Raw genomic sequence first — 18,590 nt, forward strand, 5'->3', positions numbered from 1 at the left:
TTTTGCACGCCCAATTTTTCAGTTTTTGATTTGTTAAAAAAGTTTGAAATATCCAATAAATGTCGTTCCACTTCATGATTGTGTCCCACTTGTTGTTGATTCTTCACAAAAAAATACAGTTTTATATCTTTATGTTTGAAGCCTGAAATGTGTCAAAAGGTCGCAAAGTTCAAGGGGGCCGAATACTTTCGCAAGGCACTGTATAATAGGTGCGGCTTTTGTGGCGCGATGGGTAACGATGCTTCGTGGGTGTCAGTTGTTGATGTGTGCAGAGGGTCCCTGGTTCAAGGCCGGGGCGAGGGGACGGACGAAAGGTATACTGTTGCAGTAGTAGTAGCAACAGTATTAGCAGTAGTAGTAGTAGTAGTAGTAGTAGCAACAGTAGTAGCATTTGCAGTAGTAATAGTAGTAGCTGCAGCAGTATTATTACTAGTAGTAGTAGCAGCAGTATTAGCAGTAGCAGCGGTAGTGGTAGTAGTAGTAGCAGCAGTATTAGCAGTAGCAGTAGTATTAGCAGTAGTAGTAAGCACCAGCTGTCAGAACAGATCACTGCACCTGTACATAGGTCATCTGTAAATAGCCCATCCAATCTACCTCATCCTCATACTGTATTTATTTGTCTTGCTCCTTTGCACCCCAGTATCTCTACTTGCACATTCATCTTCTGCACATCCTACCATTCCAGTGTTTAATTGCTATATTGTAATTGCTTTACCACCATGGCCTATTTATTGCCTTACCTCTCTTATCCTACCTCATTTGCACACACTGTATATAAATGTTTCTACTGTATAATTGATTGTATGTTTGTTTACTCCATGTGTAACTCTGTGTTGTTGTATGTGTCGAACTGCTTTGCTTTATCTTGGCCAGGTCGCAGTTGTAAATGAGAACTTGGCCTACCTGGTTAAATAAAGGTGAAATTAAAAAATCAAATAAAAGTAGCGGCAGTAGCAGTAGTAACAATAGTAGATGTATTTTCCATACATACAAAAAGCTTATTTCTCAGAAATATGTTTACATCCCTGTCAGTGAGCATTTCTCCTTTGCCAAGATAATCCATCCACCTGACAGGTGTGGCATATGAAGAAGCTGATTAAACAGCATAATCACTCTCTGTCTGTCTCTCTCTCTCCATCCACCTGACAGGTGTGGCATATGAAGAAGCTGATTAAACAGCATAATCACTCTCTGTCTGTCTCTCTCTCTCCATCCACCTGACAGGTGTGGCATATGAAGAAGCTGATTAAACAGCATAATCACTCTCTGTCTGTCTCTCTCTCTCCATCCACCTGACAGGTGTGGCATATGAAGAAGCTGATTAAACAGCATAATCACATGTACACCTTTTGCTGGGGAGAAAAACAGGCCACTCTAAAATGTGCAGTTTTGTCACACAACACAATGCCACTGATGTCTGAAGTTTTGAGGGAGCAGACCACATGTAACCAGGCCAGCCCAGGACCTCCACATCCGGCTTCTTCACCTGCGGGATTGTCTGAGACAAGCCACCCGGACAGTTGATGAAACTGTATTTATGTCTCATTGTGATTGGCTGGATGCGCCCACGCTCAGTCATTTGAAATCCATAGATTAGGGCCTAAATAATTTAATTACATTTACTGATTTGCTTATATGAACTCTAACTCAGGAACATCGTTGAAATTGTTGCATGTTGCGTTTCTATTTTTGTTCAGTATATACAGTATCACTGTTTTTTTAAGGCGATTTCTAATCTCTTGAATTAAGTTTTTGTTTTTCCTATTCAACATTTGGAACCACTATAACCAGTATGTTGTTGAAATGTATGTTGTTGAAATGTTTATGTTTAAAAATGAAGGTTAGGTTAATGTTAGGATTAGGTTTCAAATAAGATTTTAAGAAGAGGGAAATGGGCGGGGTTTATGACTTTGTGGCTGTGGTAACTAGTGACAAACGTTCCACAGAAAGACGGGCGCAATCGGTCGGAGCCACTGAGGTATAATAAGAACCGTCGTGCTAATGACATACAATTAATAATAGTGGTATCTGCTGGTCGGTTGGGCTTACCAGCTACATATGCGCATAAACTGAACTAAAACAAAATACCTTTATTTTGAAAAGATGTCCAGCATAGACCCGGAAGAAGAGATGTTTTTCACGTTCATATTATGAGAACACGAATCCTGCAAACTGCTGCAAGCATTAATGTCTCTATTGGCCAAGACAATGTCTAGTAAGTACAAAGAGCTAGCTCTTGAAGCATAACTGGCTTTTACAGGTGACAACATTAGCGTTATTTTCGAGCTAGCTATGTTGAGAGTTGCAGCTCAAATGTGCATTGCTGCTCGTGTTGCCATTGGCTCTGTTGTCATTGGCTCTGTTGTTGACAGCTGAAAATAGGCAAGTATTTATTTTCAATGCATGTAGTTTTATTTATCCGTTATTTTACCAGGTAAGTTGACTGAGAACACGTTCTCATTTGCAGCAACGACCTGGGGAATAGTTACAGGGGAGAGGAGAGGGATTAATGAGCCAATTGTAAACGGGGGATTATTAGTTATGGTTTATTATGGTTTGAGGGCCAGATTGGGAATTTAGCCAGGACACTGGGGTTAACACCCCTACTATAAGTGCCATGGGATCTTTAATGACCTCAGAGAGTCAGGACACCCGTTTAACGTCCCATCCGAAAGACAGCACCCTACACAGGGCATTCGGATATTTTTTTTTTGACCAGAGGACAGAGTGCCTCCTACTGGCCCTCCAACACCACTTCCAGCAGCATCTGGTCTCCCATCCAGGAACTGACCAGGACCAACCCTGCTTAGCGTCAGAAGCAAGTAATCAGTGGTATGCAGGGTGGTATGCTGCTGGTAGTGAAGTTGTAGCAGTTGAAATGTCCACCTGTGCAGTCTTCACTTATATTTTTGACCTTTTAACAGATGCTGTTATCCAGGGCGACGACAGGAGCAGTTAGGGTTAAACGCCTTGCTCAAGTTCGCTGACTTTTTCCATTAACCTAGTCGGCTCAGGGAGTCGAACCAGCGACCTTTTGGTTACTGGCCCAACGCTCTTAACCGCGAGGTTACGTGCCCCCCTTTTATAGACTTAAAATTATTATATTAAATTAAAATACTCCCAATGTTGATCATTGTAGTGTCTGGTCATTGACCTAGAGCAGAACTGAGCAGAATTATGTAATGCGCAAAGACAGCATTTTTTTTGCATATCATGGCAGAGTTTTTGAACATTGGTGTCTGAATGGTGACCATTCTGTTTCTGCCCCCAGAGTTCCGTCTAGCAGTGGTCCAGCTACATGTGACAAAGGTCAAAGCTGACAACCTCTCCAGAGCCCGGGGGCTGATCAAAGAAGCAGCTGCACGGGGGGCCAAATTGGTGGTCTTACCTGTGAGTACGCCACCCATTTGAATCTTCTGAAATGTGGTGATGGGCCACCTCATGAGCCTGGTTCCTCTCTAGATGTCTTCCTTCTAGGGAGTTTTTCCTGGCCACTGTGCTCTCTCTTCTGCTTTTGTTGCTCTTTGTGGTCTAGGCGGGGGCTACTGTAAACCACTTTGTGACAACTGCTGATGGGAAATATGATTTGATTTCCATCAGTGCTTGTTTTATTGTTGATTGACTTCTCATTAGAAAGGTTACTGTGCCAGTTGTTTCCCATAATACCATCCAAACAGATTGATTATATTGATATGTACAGGAGTGCTTCAACTCCCCCTATGGAACTGGCTTCTTCCCTGAGTATGCAGAGAAGATCCCAGGAGAATCCAGTCAGGTTCTGTCTGAGGCAGCCAAGGAGAGCCAGGTGTATCTGGTGGGAGGTGAGAGGAACTCTGGACAGCCTGTTGGGACTGTCCCCGTAGCTGGACAGCCAGTGGGACTGTCCCCGTAGCTGGACAGCCGTTAATATATGAGCTGTGTATTAATGAGCGTGTGTGTTAAACAGTGGGCTGTGATGTATTGGTGTATTCAGGCTCCATCCCTGAGGAGGATGATGGAGGGAAGCTGTATAACACCTGTCCAGTGTTTGGACCTGATGGCAGCCTGGTGCTCAAACACAGGAAGGTAGGAACATGGTGCTCAGACACAGGAAGGTAGGAACATGGTGCTCAGACACAGGAAGGTAGGAACATGGTGCTCAGACACAGGAAGGTAGGAACATGGTGCTCAGACACAGGAAGGTAGGAACATGGTGCTCAGACACAGGAAGGTAGGAACATGGTGCTCAGACACAGGAAGGTAGGAACATGGTGCTTAGACACAGGAAGGTAGGAACATGGTGCTCAGACACAGGAAGGTAGGAACATGGTGCTCAGACACAGGAAGGTAGGAACATGGTGCTCAAACACAGGAAGGTAGGAACATGGTGCTCAGAACAGGAAGGTAGGAACATGGTGCTTAGACACAGGAAGGTAGGAACATGGTGCTCAGACACAGGAAGGTAGGAACATGGTGCTCAGACACAGGAAGGTAGGAACATGGTGCTCAGACACAGGAAGGTAGGAACATGGTGCTCAGACACAGGAAGGTAGGAACATGGTGCTCAGACACAGGAAGGCAGGAACATGGTGCTCAGACACAGGAAGGCAGGAACAGGCACAAGGGACATATACATACAGTATGACTCCAACTTTATGAGGGGAGAAATGCTTTCACAGGACACTAGCTGTATTTGAGTGCCGTACATTCTGATTTACCACTATTCCTCTTGAAGATCCACCTCTTTGACATCGACGTTCCAGGGAAGATCCGTTTCCAGGAGTCAGAGACACTGAGCCCAGGGAGCAACCTGTCAGTGTTTGACACGCGTGAGTCTCGGAATCCGCGTCCCAAATGGCACCCTATTCCCTATGTAGTCAAATCAAATTATATGTGCCACATGCGCCGAATACAACATGTGTAGATCTTACAGTGAAGTGCTGACTTACAAGCCCTTAACCTTAACCCATATTACCAGAGAACTGGGGTTCGGGCTCCCGAGTGGAGCAGCGCTCTAATGCACTGCATCTCAGTGCAAGAGGCGTCACTACAGACCCTGGTTTGATTCCAGGCTGTATCACAACCAGCCGTCATTGGCAGTCACATAGGGCGGCGCACAATTGGCCCAGCGTCGTCCGGGTTTGGCCGGGGTAGGCTCGTCATTGTAAATAAGAATTTGTTCTTAACGGGCTTGCCTAGTTAAATAAAGATGAAATAAAACAATAAAACCAACAATGCAGTTAATAAAATATGTACTAAATAAACTAAAGTAAAAAAGTAACACGATCAAATAACATTAACAAGACTATATAAAGTGCCCTCTTCACGGCTGTCTTGGTGTGCTTGGACCATGTTAGTTTGTTGGTGATGTGGACAACAAGGAACTTGAAGCTCTCGACCCGATCCACTACAGCCCCGTCGATGTTAATGGGGGCCTGTTTGGCCTGCCTTTTCAGGTGGTCCACAATCATATCATCTCCTTTATCCTGCTCACATTGAGGGAGAGGTTGTTTTCCTTGCACCACACGGCCAGGTCTCTGACCTCCTCCCTTTAGGCTGTCTCATCGTTGTCGGTGACCACTGTTGTGTCATCAGGAAATTTAATGATGTGTTGGAATCGTGCTTGGCCAGGAAGTACAGGAGGGGACTGAGCACGCACTCCTGAGGGGCCCCCATGTTGAGGATCAGCATGGCGGATGTGTTGTTGCCTACCCTTACCACCTGGGGGCGGCCTGTCAGGAAGTCCAGGATCCAGTTGCAGAGGGAGGTGTTTAGTCCCAGAGACCTTAGATTAGTGATGAGCTTTGAGGGCACTATGGTGTAGAACGCTGAGCTGTAGTCAATGAACAGCATTCTCACATAGGTGTTCCTTTTTTCCAGGGGGGAAAGGCCAGTGTGGAGTGAAGTTTAGATGGCTGTGGATCTGTTGGGGTGGTTTGCAAATTGGAGTGGGTCTAGGGTTTCCAGGATGAGGGTGTTGATGTGAGCCATGACCAGCCTTTCAAAGCACTTCATGGCTACCAAAGTGAGTGCTACGTGCGGTAGTTGTTTAAGCAGGTTACCTTCGCTTTCTTGGGCACTGTGGTGGTGGGACTGTGGTGGTCTGCTTGAAACATATAGGTAATACAGACTGGGTTAGGGAGAGGTTGAAAATGTCTGAGTACACGTCCTGGTAATCCGTCTGGCCCCGCGACCTTGTGAATGTTGACCTGTTTAAAGGTGTTGTTCGCATCTGCTACGGAGAGCGTGATCACACAGTCATCCAGAACAACTGGTGCTCTCATGCATATTTCAGTGTTATTTGTCTCGAAGTGAGCATAAAAGGCATTCAGCCTGTCTGGTAGGTTCGTTCCACTGAGCAGCTCGCGGCTGGATTTCCCTTTGTTGTCCGTAATAGTTTGCAAGCCCTGCCACATCCAAGAGCGTCAGAGCCGATGATTCAATCTTAGTCCTGAATTGATGCTTTGCCTGTTTGATGGTATGTCTGAGAGCATAATGGGATTCCTTATAAGCGTCCGGATTAGTGTCCCACTCCTTGAAGTGGCAGCTCTAGCCTTTAGCTCAGTGTGAATGTTGCCTGTAATCCATGGCTTCTAGTTGGTGTATGTACAATGGGGCAAAAAAGTATTTAGTCAGCCACCAATTGTGCACGTTCTCCCACTTAAAAAAATCCAGAAAATCACATTGTAGGATTATTTATGAATTTATTTGCAAATTATGGTGGAAAATAAGTATTTGGTTTATAAATAATAATAAGGTTTTCACACACTGTTGCTGGTATTTTGGCCCATTCCTCCATGCAGATCTCCTCTCCACCTCCTTCATTATTTCCTTTGCACGGATCAGTCGTCCTGGTCCCTTTGCAGAAAAACAGCCCCAAAGTATGATGCTTCACAGTAGGTATGGTGTTCTTTGGATGCAACTCGGCATTCTTTGTCCTCCAAACACAACGAGTTGAGTTTTTACCAAAAAGTTATATTTTGGTTTCATCTGATCATCTGACATTCTCCCAATCTTCTTCTGGCTCATCCAAATGCTCTCTAGCAAACTTCAGACGAGCCTGGACATGTACTGGCTTAAGCAGGGGGACACGTCTGACCCTGCAGGATTTGAGTCGCTGGCGGCGTAGTGTGTTACTGATGGTAGGCTTTGTTACTTTGGTCCGAGCTCTCTGCAGGTCATTCACTAGGTCCCCCCGTGTGGTTCTGGGATTTTTGCTCACCGTTCTTGTGATCATTTTGACCCCACGGGGTGAGATCTTGTGTGGAGCCCCAGATCGAGGGAGATTATCAGTGGTTTTGTATGTCTTCCATTTCCTAATAATTGCTCCCACAGTTGATTTCTTCAAACCAAGCTGCTTACCTATTGCAGATTTAGTCGTCCCAGCCTGGTGCAGGTCTACAATTTTGTTTCTGGTGTCCTTTGACAGCTCTTTGGTCTTGGCCAAAATGGATTTTGGAGTGTGATTGAGGTTGTGGACATGTGTCTTTTATACTGGTAACAACTTCAAACAGGTGCCATTAATACAGGTAACAAGTGGAGGACAGAGGAGCCTCTTAAAAAAGAAGTTACAGGTCTGGGAGAGCCAGAAATCTTGCTTGTTTGTAGGTGACCAAATACTTATTTTCCACCATAATTTGCAAATAAATTCATTAAAAATCCTTCAATGTGATTTTCTGGATTTTTTTAAATCATTTTGTCTGTCATAGTTGAAGTGTACCTATGATGAAGCCGGTGACTGAGGTGGTGTACTCCTCAATGCCATCTGATGAATTCCAGAACATATTCCAGTCTGTGCTACCAAAACAGTCCTGTAGCTTAGCATCTGTGTCATCTGACCACTTCCGTATTGAGTGAGTCACTGGTACTTCCTGCTTCTGTTTTTGCTTGTACGCAGGAATCAGGAGGATAGAATTATGGTCAGATTTAACAAATGGAGGGCGAGGGAGAGCTTTGTACACATCTCTGTGTTTGGAGTAAAGGTAGTCTAGAGTTTTTTTCCCTCTGGTTGCACATGTGACATGCTGGTAGAAATTAGGTAAAACGGATTTAAGTTTTCCTGCATTAAAGTCCCCGGCCACTAGGAGAGCCACCTATGGATGAGCAGTTTGCTTATGGCCTTATACAGCTCGTTGAGTGCGGTCTTAGTGCCAGCATTGGTTTGTGGTGGTAAATCGACAGCTATGGAAAATATAGATGAAAACTCTCTTGGTAAATAGTGTGGTGTACAGCTTATCATGAGGTACTCACCTCAGTCAAGCAGCTGTTATTGACAAATAGACTCAGATAGCCACCCCTTGTCTTAACGGATGCAGCTGTTCTGTCTTGCCGATGCACGGAAAACCCAGCCAACTGTATATTATCTTTGTCATCGTTCAGCCACGACTCTGTGAAACATAAGATATTACAGTTTTTAATGTCCCGTTGGTAGGATAGTCTTGAACGGAGCTCATCCAGTTTATTCTCCAATGATTGCACGTTGGCCAATGGGACGGATGGTCCAGGTGGGTTACCCACTCGCCGACGAATTCTGCACTTATTTTGACCAGTAATATGGTGCCACTTGGGACGCAACGCTTTTCACATAGTGTCACCTCCAAACCTGCATTGTAGCATGCTGGGTATAGTCTGGTAAGTTACTGTGTATTGGGTTAACTCTAACCCTGTGTTACTGTGTATTGGGTTAACTCTAACCCCGTGTTACTGTGTATCGGGTTAACTCTAACCCTGTGTTACTGTGTATTGGGTTAACTCTAACTAGCCCTTCTCTGTCATGTCTCCTCTAGCATACTGTAGGGTGGGTGTAGGGATCTGCTATGACATAAGGTTTGCAGAGCTGGCCCAACTCTACTCTAAGAAAGGTGAGGGTAACATGGTGTCTTACCAACCTGGTAACCATTGTAGGTAGAGGGGCAGAAAGGATCCCAAAGGTGCATGTATATAAAACAAATATGAAGTAGGGAATGTATTGAAGTTGTAATGAATGAACAGTGAGCAGACCTGAACAGTGAGGATGTTGTTGTTATCTGTGTTCAGGATGCCAGCTGTTGGTCTACCCTGGAGCCTTCAACATGACCACCGGGCCAGCCCACTGGGAACTGCTGCAGAGAGGAAGGTTGGTGAACATCTTAGAAAACCAAAGGTTTAGGAAACCAGTTTCTATTAAGTCATCTTCCATTTTAAAACCATTTGCTGTGTCCTGCTCACTGGCTCTTTTCTGCCCACGCCGTCATGCTGTCTAAAGGCTGAGAGACACCGGTAGAGTCATGCCATCTAAAGGCTGAGAGACACCGGTAGAGTCATGCCGTCTAAAGGCTGAGAGACGCCGGTAGAGTCATGCCGTCTAAAGGCTGTGACACCGGTAGAGTCATGCCGTCTAAAGGCTGAGAGACACCGGTAGAGTCATGCCGTCTAAAGGCTGAGAGACACCGGTAGAGTCATGCCGTCTAAAGGCTGAGAGACACCGGTAGAGTCATGCCGTCTAAAGGCTGAGAGACACCGGTAGAGTCATGCCGTCTAAAGGCTGAGAGACGCCGGTAGAGTCATGCCGTCTAAAGGCTGAGAGACGCCGGTAGAGTCATGCCGTCTAAAGGCTGAGAGACGCCGGTAGAGTCATGCCGTCTAAAGGCTGTGACACCGGTAGAGTCATGCCGTCTAAAGGCTGAGCGACACCGGTAGAGTCATGCCGTACTAAAGGCTGTGACACCGGTAGAGTCATGCCAGAGAGTAAGCATCTCTGAACAGAGTACCAGCCTTACAAACCGATTCTACATCTCGAGAGCATCCTGACTGGATGTGTCAACGTCTGGTATGGCAACTGCACCGCCCACGACCAGAAGACCTTACAGAGGATGGTGAAGACGGCCCACCATATCACTGGGGGCTCCCAGCCATCCAGGACGTACATGCCAGGCGGTGTCTTAAAGGCCTGATGAATGGCCAAAGACTCCAGCCACCCGAGACATGGACTGTTCTCAATGCTCCCGTTCGGCAGGCGGTACGGCAGGCGGTACGGCAGGCGGTACCGGTGCATCAAGGCTCAGACCAACAGACTCCTAAACAGCTTCTCTACCCTGTCCATAAGACTGTTAAATGGCTAACAACTACTGCTCCCCCTCACACCTATGCTGCTGCTAAAATTCTTATTGATTAGATGTATTGTTGTCTCTACCTTCTTGCCCTTTGTGCTGTTGTCTGTGCCCAATAATGTTTGTACTATGTTTTGTACTGCTACCATGTTGTGTTGCTACCATGCTGTGTTGTCATGTGTTGCTGCCTGGCTATGTTGTTGTCTTAGGTCTCTCTTTATGTAGTGTTGTGTTGTCTCTCTTGTCGTGATGTGTGTTTTGTCCTACATTTTTATTCCCAGCCCCGTCCCCGCAGGAGGCCTTTTGGTAGGCCGTCAGTGTAAATAAGAATTTGTGTGTATTACTACTGGTCATTGATTATTGATTGCCATTATCATTAGTATGTATCTATTTATCCTGCTACCGGTCACTATTACTCCTCTTTACATGTATATATACTCAGCAAAGAAGAAACGTCCTCTCACTGTCAACTGCGTTTGTTTTCAGCCAACTTAACAGGTGTAAATATTTGTATGAACATAACAAGATTCAACAACAGACATAAACTGAACAAGTTCCACAGACATGTGACTAACAGAAATTGAATAATGTGTCCCTGAACAAAGGGGGGGGGGGGGGATCAAAATCAAAAGTAACAGTCAGTATCTGGTGTGGCCACCAGCTGCATTAAGTACTGCAGTGCATCTCCTCCTCATGGACTGCACCAGATTTTCCAGTTCTTACTCTGAGATGTTACCCCACTCTTCCACCAAGGCACCTGCAAGTTCCCGGACATTTCTGTGAGGAATGGCCCTAGCCCTCACCCTCCGATCCAACAGGTCCCAGACGTGCTCAATGGGATTGAGATCCGGGCTATTCGCTGGCCATTGCAGAACTGACATTCCTGTCTTGCAGGAAATCATGCACATGAGGGAGGAGGATTTCTTCCCTGTAACACACAGCATTGAAATTGCCTGCAATGACAACAAGCTCAGTCCGATGATGCTGTGACACCCAGCCCCAGACCATGACGGACCCTCCACCTCCAAATCGATCCCACTCCAGAGTACAGGCCTCGGTGTAACGCTCATTCCTTCGACAAATGCAAAACTTACCATCACCCCCGGTGAGACAAAACCGTGACTCGTCAGTGAAGAGCACTTTTTGCCAGTCCTGTCTGGTCCAGCGACGGTGGGTTTGTGCCCATAAGCGATGTTGTTGCTGGTGATGTATGGTGAGGACCTGCCTACAACATGCCTACAAGCCCTCAGTCCAGCCTCTCTCAGCCTATTGAGGACAGTCTGAGCACTGATGGAGGGATTGTGCCTTCCTGGTGTATCTCGGGCAGTTGTTGGTGCCATCCTGTACCTGTCCCACAGGTGTGATGTTCGGATGTACCGATCCTGTGCAGATGTTGTTACACGTGGTCTGTCACTGCGAGGACGATCAGCTGTCCATCCGGTCTCCCTGTAGTGTTGTTTTAGGAGTCTCACAGTACGGACATTGCAATTTATTGCCCTGGCCACAACTGCAGTCCTCATGCCTCCTTGCAGCATGCCTAAGGCACATTCACACAGATGAGCAGGGACCCTGGGCATCTTTCTTTTGGTGTTTTTCAGAGTCAGAAAGGCTTCTTTAAGTTTTCATTACTGTGACCTTAATTGCCTACCGTCTGTAAGCTGTTAGTGTCTTAACGACCGTTCCACAGGTGCATGTTCATTAATTGTTTATGGTTCATTGAACAAGCATGGGAAAAAGTGTTTAAACCCTTTACAATGAAGATCTGTGAAGTTATTTGGATTTTTACTAATTATCTTTGAAAGACAGGGTCCTGAAAAAGGGAGGTTTATTTTTTTGCTGAGTTTATTACCATTAGTATCTATCTATTTATCCTGCTACTGGATGCTATTAGTCCTGTTTACATGTACACTACCGTTAAAAAGTTTGGGGTCACTGAAATTTAGAAGGTCAGTTTCCCGTAGTCGCCTCTTCATTGTTGACGTTGAGACTGCTGTTTTGCTGGTACTATTTAATGAAGCTGCCAGTTGCGGACTTGTGAAGCCTCTTTCTCAAACTAGACACTCTAATGTACTTGTCCTCTTGCTCAGTTGTGTACCGGGGCCTCCCACTCCTCTTTCTATTCTGGTTAGAGCCAGTTTGCTCTGTTCTGTGAAGGGAGTAGTACACAGCGTTGTATGAGATCTTTAGTTTCTTGGCAATTTCTCGCATGGAATAGCCTTCATTTCTCAGAACAAGAATAGACTGATGAGTTTCAAAAGGAAGTTATTTGTTTTTGGCCATTTTGAGCCTGTAATTGAACCCACAAATGCTGATGCTCCAGATACTCAACTAATCTAAAGAAGGCCAGTTTTATTGCTTTTTTAATCAGGACAACAGTTTTCAGCTCCACTAACATAATTGTGAAAGGGTTTTCTAATGATCAATTAGCCTTTTTAAAATGATTAACTTGGACATACATACATACATACAGACATACATACAACATGTACATACAGTGTCTGTCTCCTAACCCCTAGCTACATGTACATACCGTGTCTGTCTCCTAACCCCTAGCTACATGTACATACAGTGTCTGTCTCCTAACCCCTAGCTACATGTACATACAGTGTCTGTCTCCTAACCCCTAGCTACATGTACATACAGTGTCTGCCTCCTAACCCCTAGCTACATGTACATACCGTGTCTGTCTCCTAACCCCTAGCTACATGTACATACAGTGTCTGTCTCCTAACCCCTAGCTACATGTACATACAGTGTCTGTCTCCTAACCCCTGGCTACATGTACATACAGTGTCTACCAGTGTCTGTCTCCTAACCCCTGGCTACATGTACATACAGTGTCTGCCTCCTAACCCCTAGCTACATGTACATACAGTGTCTACCAGTGTCTGTCTCCTAACCCCTGGCTACATGTACATACAGTGTCTGTCTCCTAACCCCTGGCTACATGTACATACAGTGTCTGTCTCCTAACCCCTAGCTACATGTACATACAGTGTCTGTCTCCTAACCCCTAGCTACATGTACATACAGTGTCTGTCTCCTAACCCCTGGCTACATGTACCTACAGTGTCTGTCTCCTAACCCCTGGCTACATGTACATACAGTGTCTACCAGTGTCTGTCTCCTAACCCCTGGCTACATGTACATACAGTGTCTACCAGTGTCTGTCTCCTAACCCCTAGCTACATGTACATACAGTGTCTACCAGTGTCTGTCTCCTAACCCCTGGCTACATGTACATACAGTGTCTGCCTCCTAACCCCTAGCTACATGTACATACAGTGTCTACCAGTGTCTGTCTCCTAACCCCTAGCTACATGTACATACAGTGTCTACCAGTGTCTGTCTCCTAACCCCTAGCTACATGTACATACAGTGTCTGCCTCCTAACCCCTAGCTACATGTACATACAGTGTCTGCCAGTGTCTGTCTCCTAACCCCTGGCTACATGTACATACAGTGTCTGTCTCCTAACCCCTAGCTACATGTACATAAAGTGTCTACCAGTGTCTGTCTCCTAACCCCTAGCTACATGTACATACAGTGTCTGTCTCCTAACCCCTAGCTACATGTACATACAGTGTCTGTCTCCTAACCCCTAGCTACATGTACATACAGTGTCTGTCTCCTAACCCCTAGCTACATGTACATACAGTGTCTGTCTCCTAACCCCTAGCTACATGTACATACAGTGTCTGTCTCCTAACCCCTAGCTACATGTACATACAGTGTCTACCAGTGTCTGTCTCCTAACCCCTAGCTACATGTACATACAGTGTCTACCCGTGTCTGTCTCCTAACCCCTGGCTACATGTACATACAGTGTCTACCAGTGTCTGTCTCCTAACCCCTAGCTACATGTACATACAGTGTCTGTCTCCTAACCCCTAGCTACATGTACATACAGTGTCTACCAGTGTCTGTCTCCTAACCCCTAGCTACATGTACATACAGTGTCTACCCGTGTCTGTCTCCTAACCCCTGGCTACATGTACATACAGTGTCTGCCTCCTAACCCCTAGCTACATGTACATACAGTGTCTGCCAGTGTCTGTCTCCTAACCCCTGGCTACATGTACATACAGTGTCTGTCTCCTAACCCCTGGCTACATGTACCTACAGTGTCTGTCTCCTAACCCCTGGCTACATGTACATACAGTGTCTACCAGTGTCTGTCTCCTAACCCCTGGCTACATGTACATACAGTGTCTACCAGTGTCTGTCTCCTAACCCCTAGCTACATGTACATACAGTGTCTACCAGTGTCTGTCTCCTAACCCCTGGCTACATGTACATACAGTGTCTGCCTCCTAACCCCTAGCTACATGTACATACAGTGTCTACCAGTGTCTGTCTCCTAACCCCTAGCTACATGTACATACAGTGTCTACCAGTGTCTGTCTCCTAACCCCTAGCTACATGTACATACAGTGTCTGCCTCCTAACCCCTAGCTACATGTACATACAGTGTCTGCCAGTGTCTGTCTCCTAACCCCTGGCTACATGTACATACAGTGTCTGTCTCCTAACCCCTAGCTACATGTACATACAGTGTCTACCAGTGTCTGTCTCCTAACCCCTAGCTACATGTACATACAGTGTCTGTCTCCTAACCCCTAGCTACATGTACATACAGTGTCTACCAGTGTCTGTCTCCTAACCCCTAGCTACATGTACATACAGTGTCTACCAGTGTCTGTCTCCTAACCCCTGGCTACATGTACATACAGTGTCTGTCTCCTAACCCCTGGCTACATGTACATACAGTGTCTACCAGTGTCTGTCTCCTAACCCCTAGCTACATGTACATACAGTGTCTGTCTCCTAACCCCTAGCTACATGTACATACAGTGTCTGTCTCCTAACCCCTAGCTACATGTACATACAGTGTCTGTCTCCTAACCCCTAGCTACATGTACATACAGTGTCTACCAGTGTCTGTCTCCTAACCCCTAGCTACATGTACATACAGTGTCTGTCTCCTAACCCCTAGCTACATGCACATACAGTGTCTACCAGTGTCTGTCTCCTAACCCCTAGCTACATGTACATACAGTGTCTACCAGTGTCTGTCTCCTAACCCCTGGCTACATGTACATACAGTGTCTGTCTCCTAACCCCTGGCTACATGTACATACAGTGTCTGTCTCCTAACCCCTAGCTACATGTACATACAGTGTCTGTCTCCTAACCCCTAGCTACATGTACATACAGTGTCTACCAGTGTCTGTCTCCTAACCCCTAGCTACATGTACATACAGTGTCTGTCTCCTAACCCCTAGCTACATGTACATACAGTGTCTACCAGTGTCTGTCTCCTAACCCCTAGCTACATGTACATACAGTGTCTACCAGTGTCTGTCTCCTAACCCCTGGCTACATGTACATACAGTGTCTGTCTCCTAACCCCTGGCTACATGTACATACAGTGTCTGTCTCCTAACCCCTGGCTACATGTACATACAGTGTCTACCAGTGTCTGTCTCCTAACCCCTAGCTACATGTACATACAGTGTCTGTCTCCTAACCCCTGGCTACATGTACATACAGTGTCTACCAGTGTCTGTCTCCTAACCCCTAGCTACATGTACATACAGTGTCTGTCTCCTAACCCCTAGCTACATGTACATACAGTGTCTGTCTCCTAACCCCTAGCTACATGTACATACAGTGTCTGTCTCCTAACCCCTAGCTACATGTACCTACAGTGTCTGTCTCCTAACCCCTAGCTACATGTACCTACAGTGTCTGTCTCCTAACCCCTGGCTACATGTACCTACAGTGTCTGTCTCCTAACCCTTAGCTACATGTACATACAGTGTCTGTCTCCTAACCCCTAGCTACATGTACATACAGTGTCTGTCTCCTAACCCCTAGCTACATGTACATACAGTGTCTGTCTCCTAACCCCTAGCTACATGTACATACAGTGTCTACCAGTGTCTGTCTCCTAACCCCTAGCTACATGTACATACAGTGTCTGTCCCCTAACCCTTAGCTACATGTACATACAGTGTCTGTCTCCTAACCCCTAACTACATCTGTCTGTCTCTTGTCTCTCTCCTTACCAGAGCGGTTGATAACCAGGTGTACGTGGCCACGGCTTCCCCTGCCAGAGATGAGACAGCCTCCTACGTGGCCTGGGGTCACAGCACTGTTGTTAGTCCCTGGTGAGTACTAGACAGCCTGGGGTCACAGTACTGTTGTTAGTCCCTGGTGAGTACTAGACAGCCTGGGGTCACAGCACTGTTGTTAGTTCCTGGTGAGTACTAGACAGCCTGGGGTCACAGTACTGTTGTTAGTCCCTGGTGAGTACTAGACAGCCTGGGGTCACAGTACTGTTGTTAGCCAGCACGTACTGTAGTGTGTGATGCCACATGCAGTGTCTGTAATCACACTGTTTTCTACTATTTTCACTGAAGGCGGTAGTATTCTTTTCTGTCACGTTGCCACAGAGACCAGTCCTGTTCTGTGTGCAGAATGTGTTTTATTGGATGTGTGGTGTGATTGAAATCATTTCTAACAGTTATTTTATCATGACAGGGGAGAGGTGATATCTAAGGCGGGGTCTGAAGAGACTGTTGTTTACGCAGACATTGGTGAGTGGTACCGGAGTGGTTCAGTGTGATTGAGTGGTCCTGAACCTCTTTGTGAACCAGCACTATTATCCATTATCTAATGTAACTGTAGTTTGAGCCAGCACCATTATCCATTGTGACTAATGTAACTGTAGTTTGAGCCAGCACCATTATCCATTGTGACTAATGTAACTGTAGTTTACTTTAGCTAATCAGTGTCCTGACCTCTCCCTATGTGGTCTGTGTGTTTTTCAGACCTGCAGTATTTGGCCAACGTTCGTCAACAGATCCCCATCACAGCCCAACGCCGCAGTGATCTCTACACTGTGAACGCAGTGCAGGAGGGATGACCTTTAACCCCTGAACCCTTAGCTATGAGAAACTGAGGCAATCAGGAGTTACAGTAAACAGACCTGTCTATTCTTGGTGAGAAATTGATAGCTGGAGAATGAGTGTTGGCTACACAGCTGTTTGTGCCTACAATACATGACTCCACTGTGACCTACAGTGGAGTAACAGTAGCAGCTGTGGAACCAGTAAATGTAGTCTGATTTTGAAGGTGCATGTAATAAAGCAGAATATCTTCGATGGAACCATTTTACACAAAGAGGATGTATGTCCTCTCTAATTTACACAAAGAGGATGAATGTCATCTCTAATTTAAACAAAGATTTATATTCTTAGTATAACATGTCTCATCTGTTTTCAAATCTACATCCAGTTCAATTAAATTCATTTTTTCCAAGAAATACTCATTCTGTCTGCTCTGTTCTTGTTCTCTGATTTAGAAAGACAACCTGGTTTAAAACATCAGCTATTCTGAGCATCGCCAGTGGCTGTAGACTATTTCAATCTCTTCATCATGACAAGATCAAAACGCATCAAACAGACGAGATGCATCACAACCGGTTTGTCTCTATTATTTCTGCAGCAAACGCACAGTATCTGTCTATAACAAAGATCATTATTGCTGCACGAAACACAGTATCTTTATATAAAAGATCCATAATTGTCAGGGAGTGCCGTGTGTAGAGAGAAATAGGAAGTGAGGGGGTAAGAGGGGTACTGTAGGTACCTGGCCATTGTAAGAACAGGGATGGTCAATGTGATCCAAACAACAGTAAGCAACACTATCATTATGCCACTATCATTATTATACTCTGGTATTCACTTAGAGGCAATCTGCAGTTGCTTCATCCATACCCATTGATTCTTGACGAATAAATGCCTCTTAGTTCAACTGTCTTACCATCAGAACCCAAAATATTAGGACTCTATTCAATCAGCTCTGCTTTAGCCTGCATCAGTGGAGGCTGCAGAGAGGAGGACGGCTCATAATAATGGCTGGAATGGAGGAATCAAATCAAATAGTTATTTGTCACATGCGGTGGATGCATGTGTAGACCTCACAGTGAAATGCTTACAAGCTCCTTATCCAACAGTGCAGTTTTAAGGGAAAAAAAAAGTGTTAAGGAAAAAAATAACAAACGTTGTTTGATACCATTAAAGAGCATGGCGCTGACAGAGATGGTCGCTTCGCATTCTTAGGAAACTGCAGTATTTAGTTTTTTTATGTATCAACATTCCACAGAGCACCATTCTATCCATTATTAAAAAATTGAAAGAATATGACACCACAACAAACCTGCCAAGAGAGGGTAGCCCACCAAAACTCACAGACCAGGCAAGGAGGGCATTAATCAGAGAGACAACAAAGATACCAAAGATAACCCTGAAGGAGCTGCAAAGTTCCACAGCGGAGATTGGAGTATCTGTCCATAGTACCAGTTTAAGTCGTACACTCCACAGAGCTGGGCTTTATGGAAGTGGCCAGAAAAAAGCCATTGCTTAAAGACAAAAATAAGCAAACACGTTTGGTGTTCGCCAAAAGGCATGTGGGAGACTCCCCAAACATATGGAAGAAGGTACTCTGGTCAGATGA

The 18,590-nt window shown here is 45.5% G+C and overlaps 1 protein-coding gene across 1 annotated transcript; it reads left to right on the forward strand.

Moving 5' to 3' along the window:
* The first annotated feature begins 1,908 nt into the window (after positions 1 to 1,908).
* On the forward strand, positions 1,909 to 17,401 carry nit2 (nitrilase family, member 2). The gene is made up of 10 exons (XM_021602630.2): positions 1,909 to 2,215; positions 3,272 to 3,390; positions 3,701 to 3,821; positions 3,974 to 4,065; positions 4,715 to 4,808; positions 8,766 to 8,840; positions 9,016 to 9,094; positions 16,142 to 16,240; positions 16,614 to 16,669; positions 16,904 to 17,401. The coding sequence occupies exons 1-10, from the start codon at positions 2,188 to 2,190 to the stop codon at positions 16,996 to 16,998; spliced, it is 858 nt and encodes a 285-aa protein (XP_021458305.2). The 5' UTR covers positions 1,909 to 2,187; the 3' UTR covers positions 16,999 to 17,401.
* The last annotated feature ends 1,189 nt before the right edge of the window (positions 17,402 to 18,590 follow it).

Source organism: Oncorhynchus mykiss, chromosome 1, assembly GCF_013265735.2.
Source record: "Oncorhynchus mykiss isolate Arlee chromosome 1, USDA_OmykA_1.1, whole genome shotgun sequence".
NCBI lineage: Eukaryota > Metazoa > Chordata > Actinopteri > Salmoniformes > Salmonidae > Oncorhynchus > Oncorhynchus mykiss.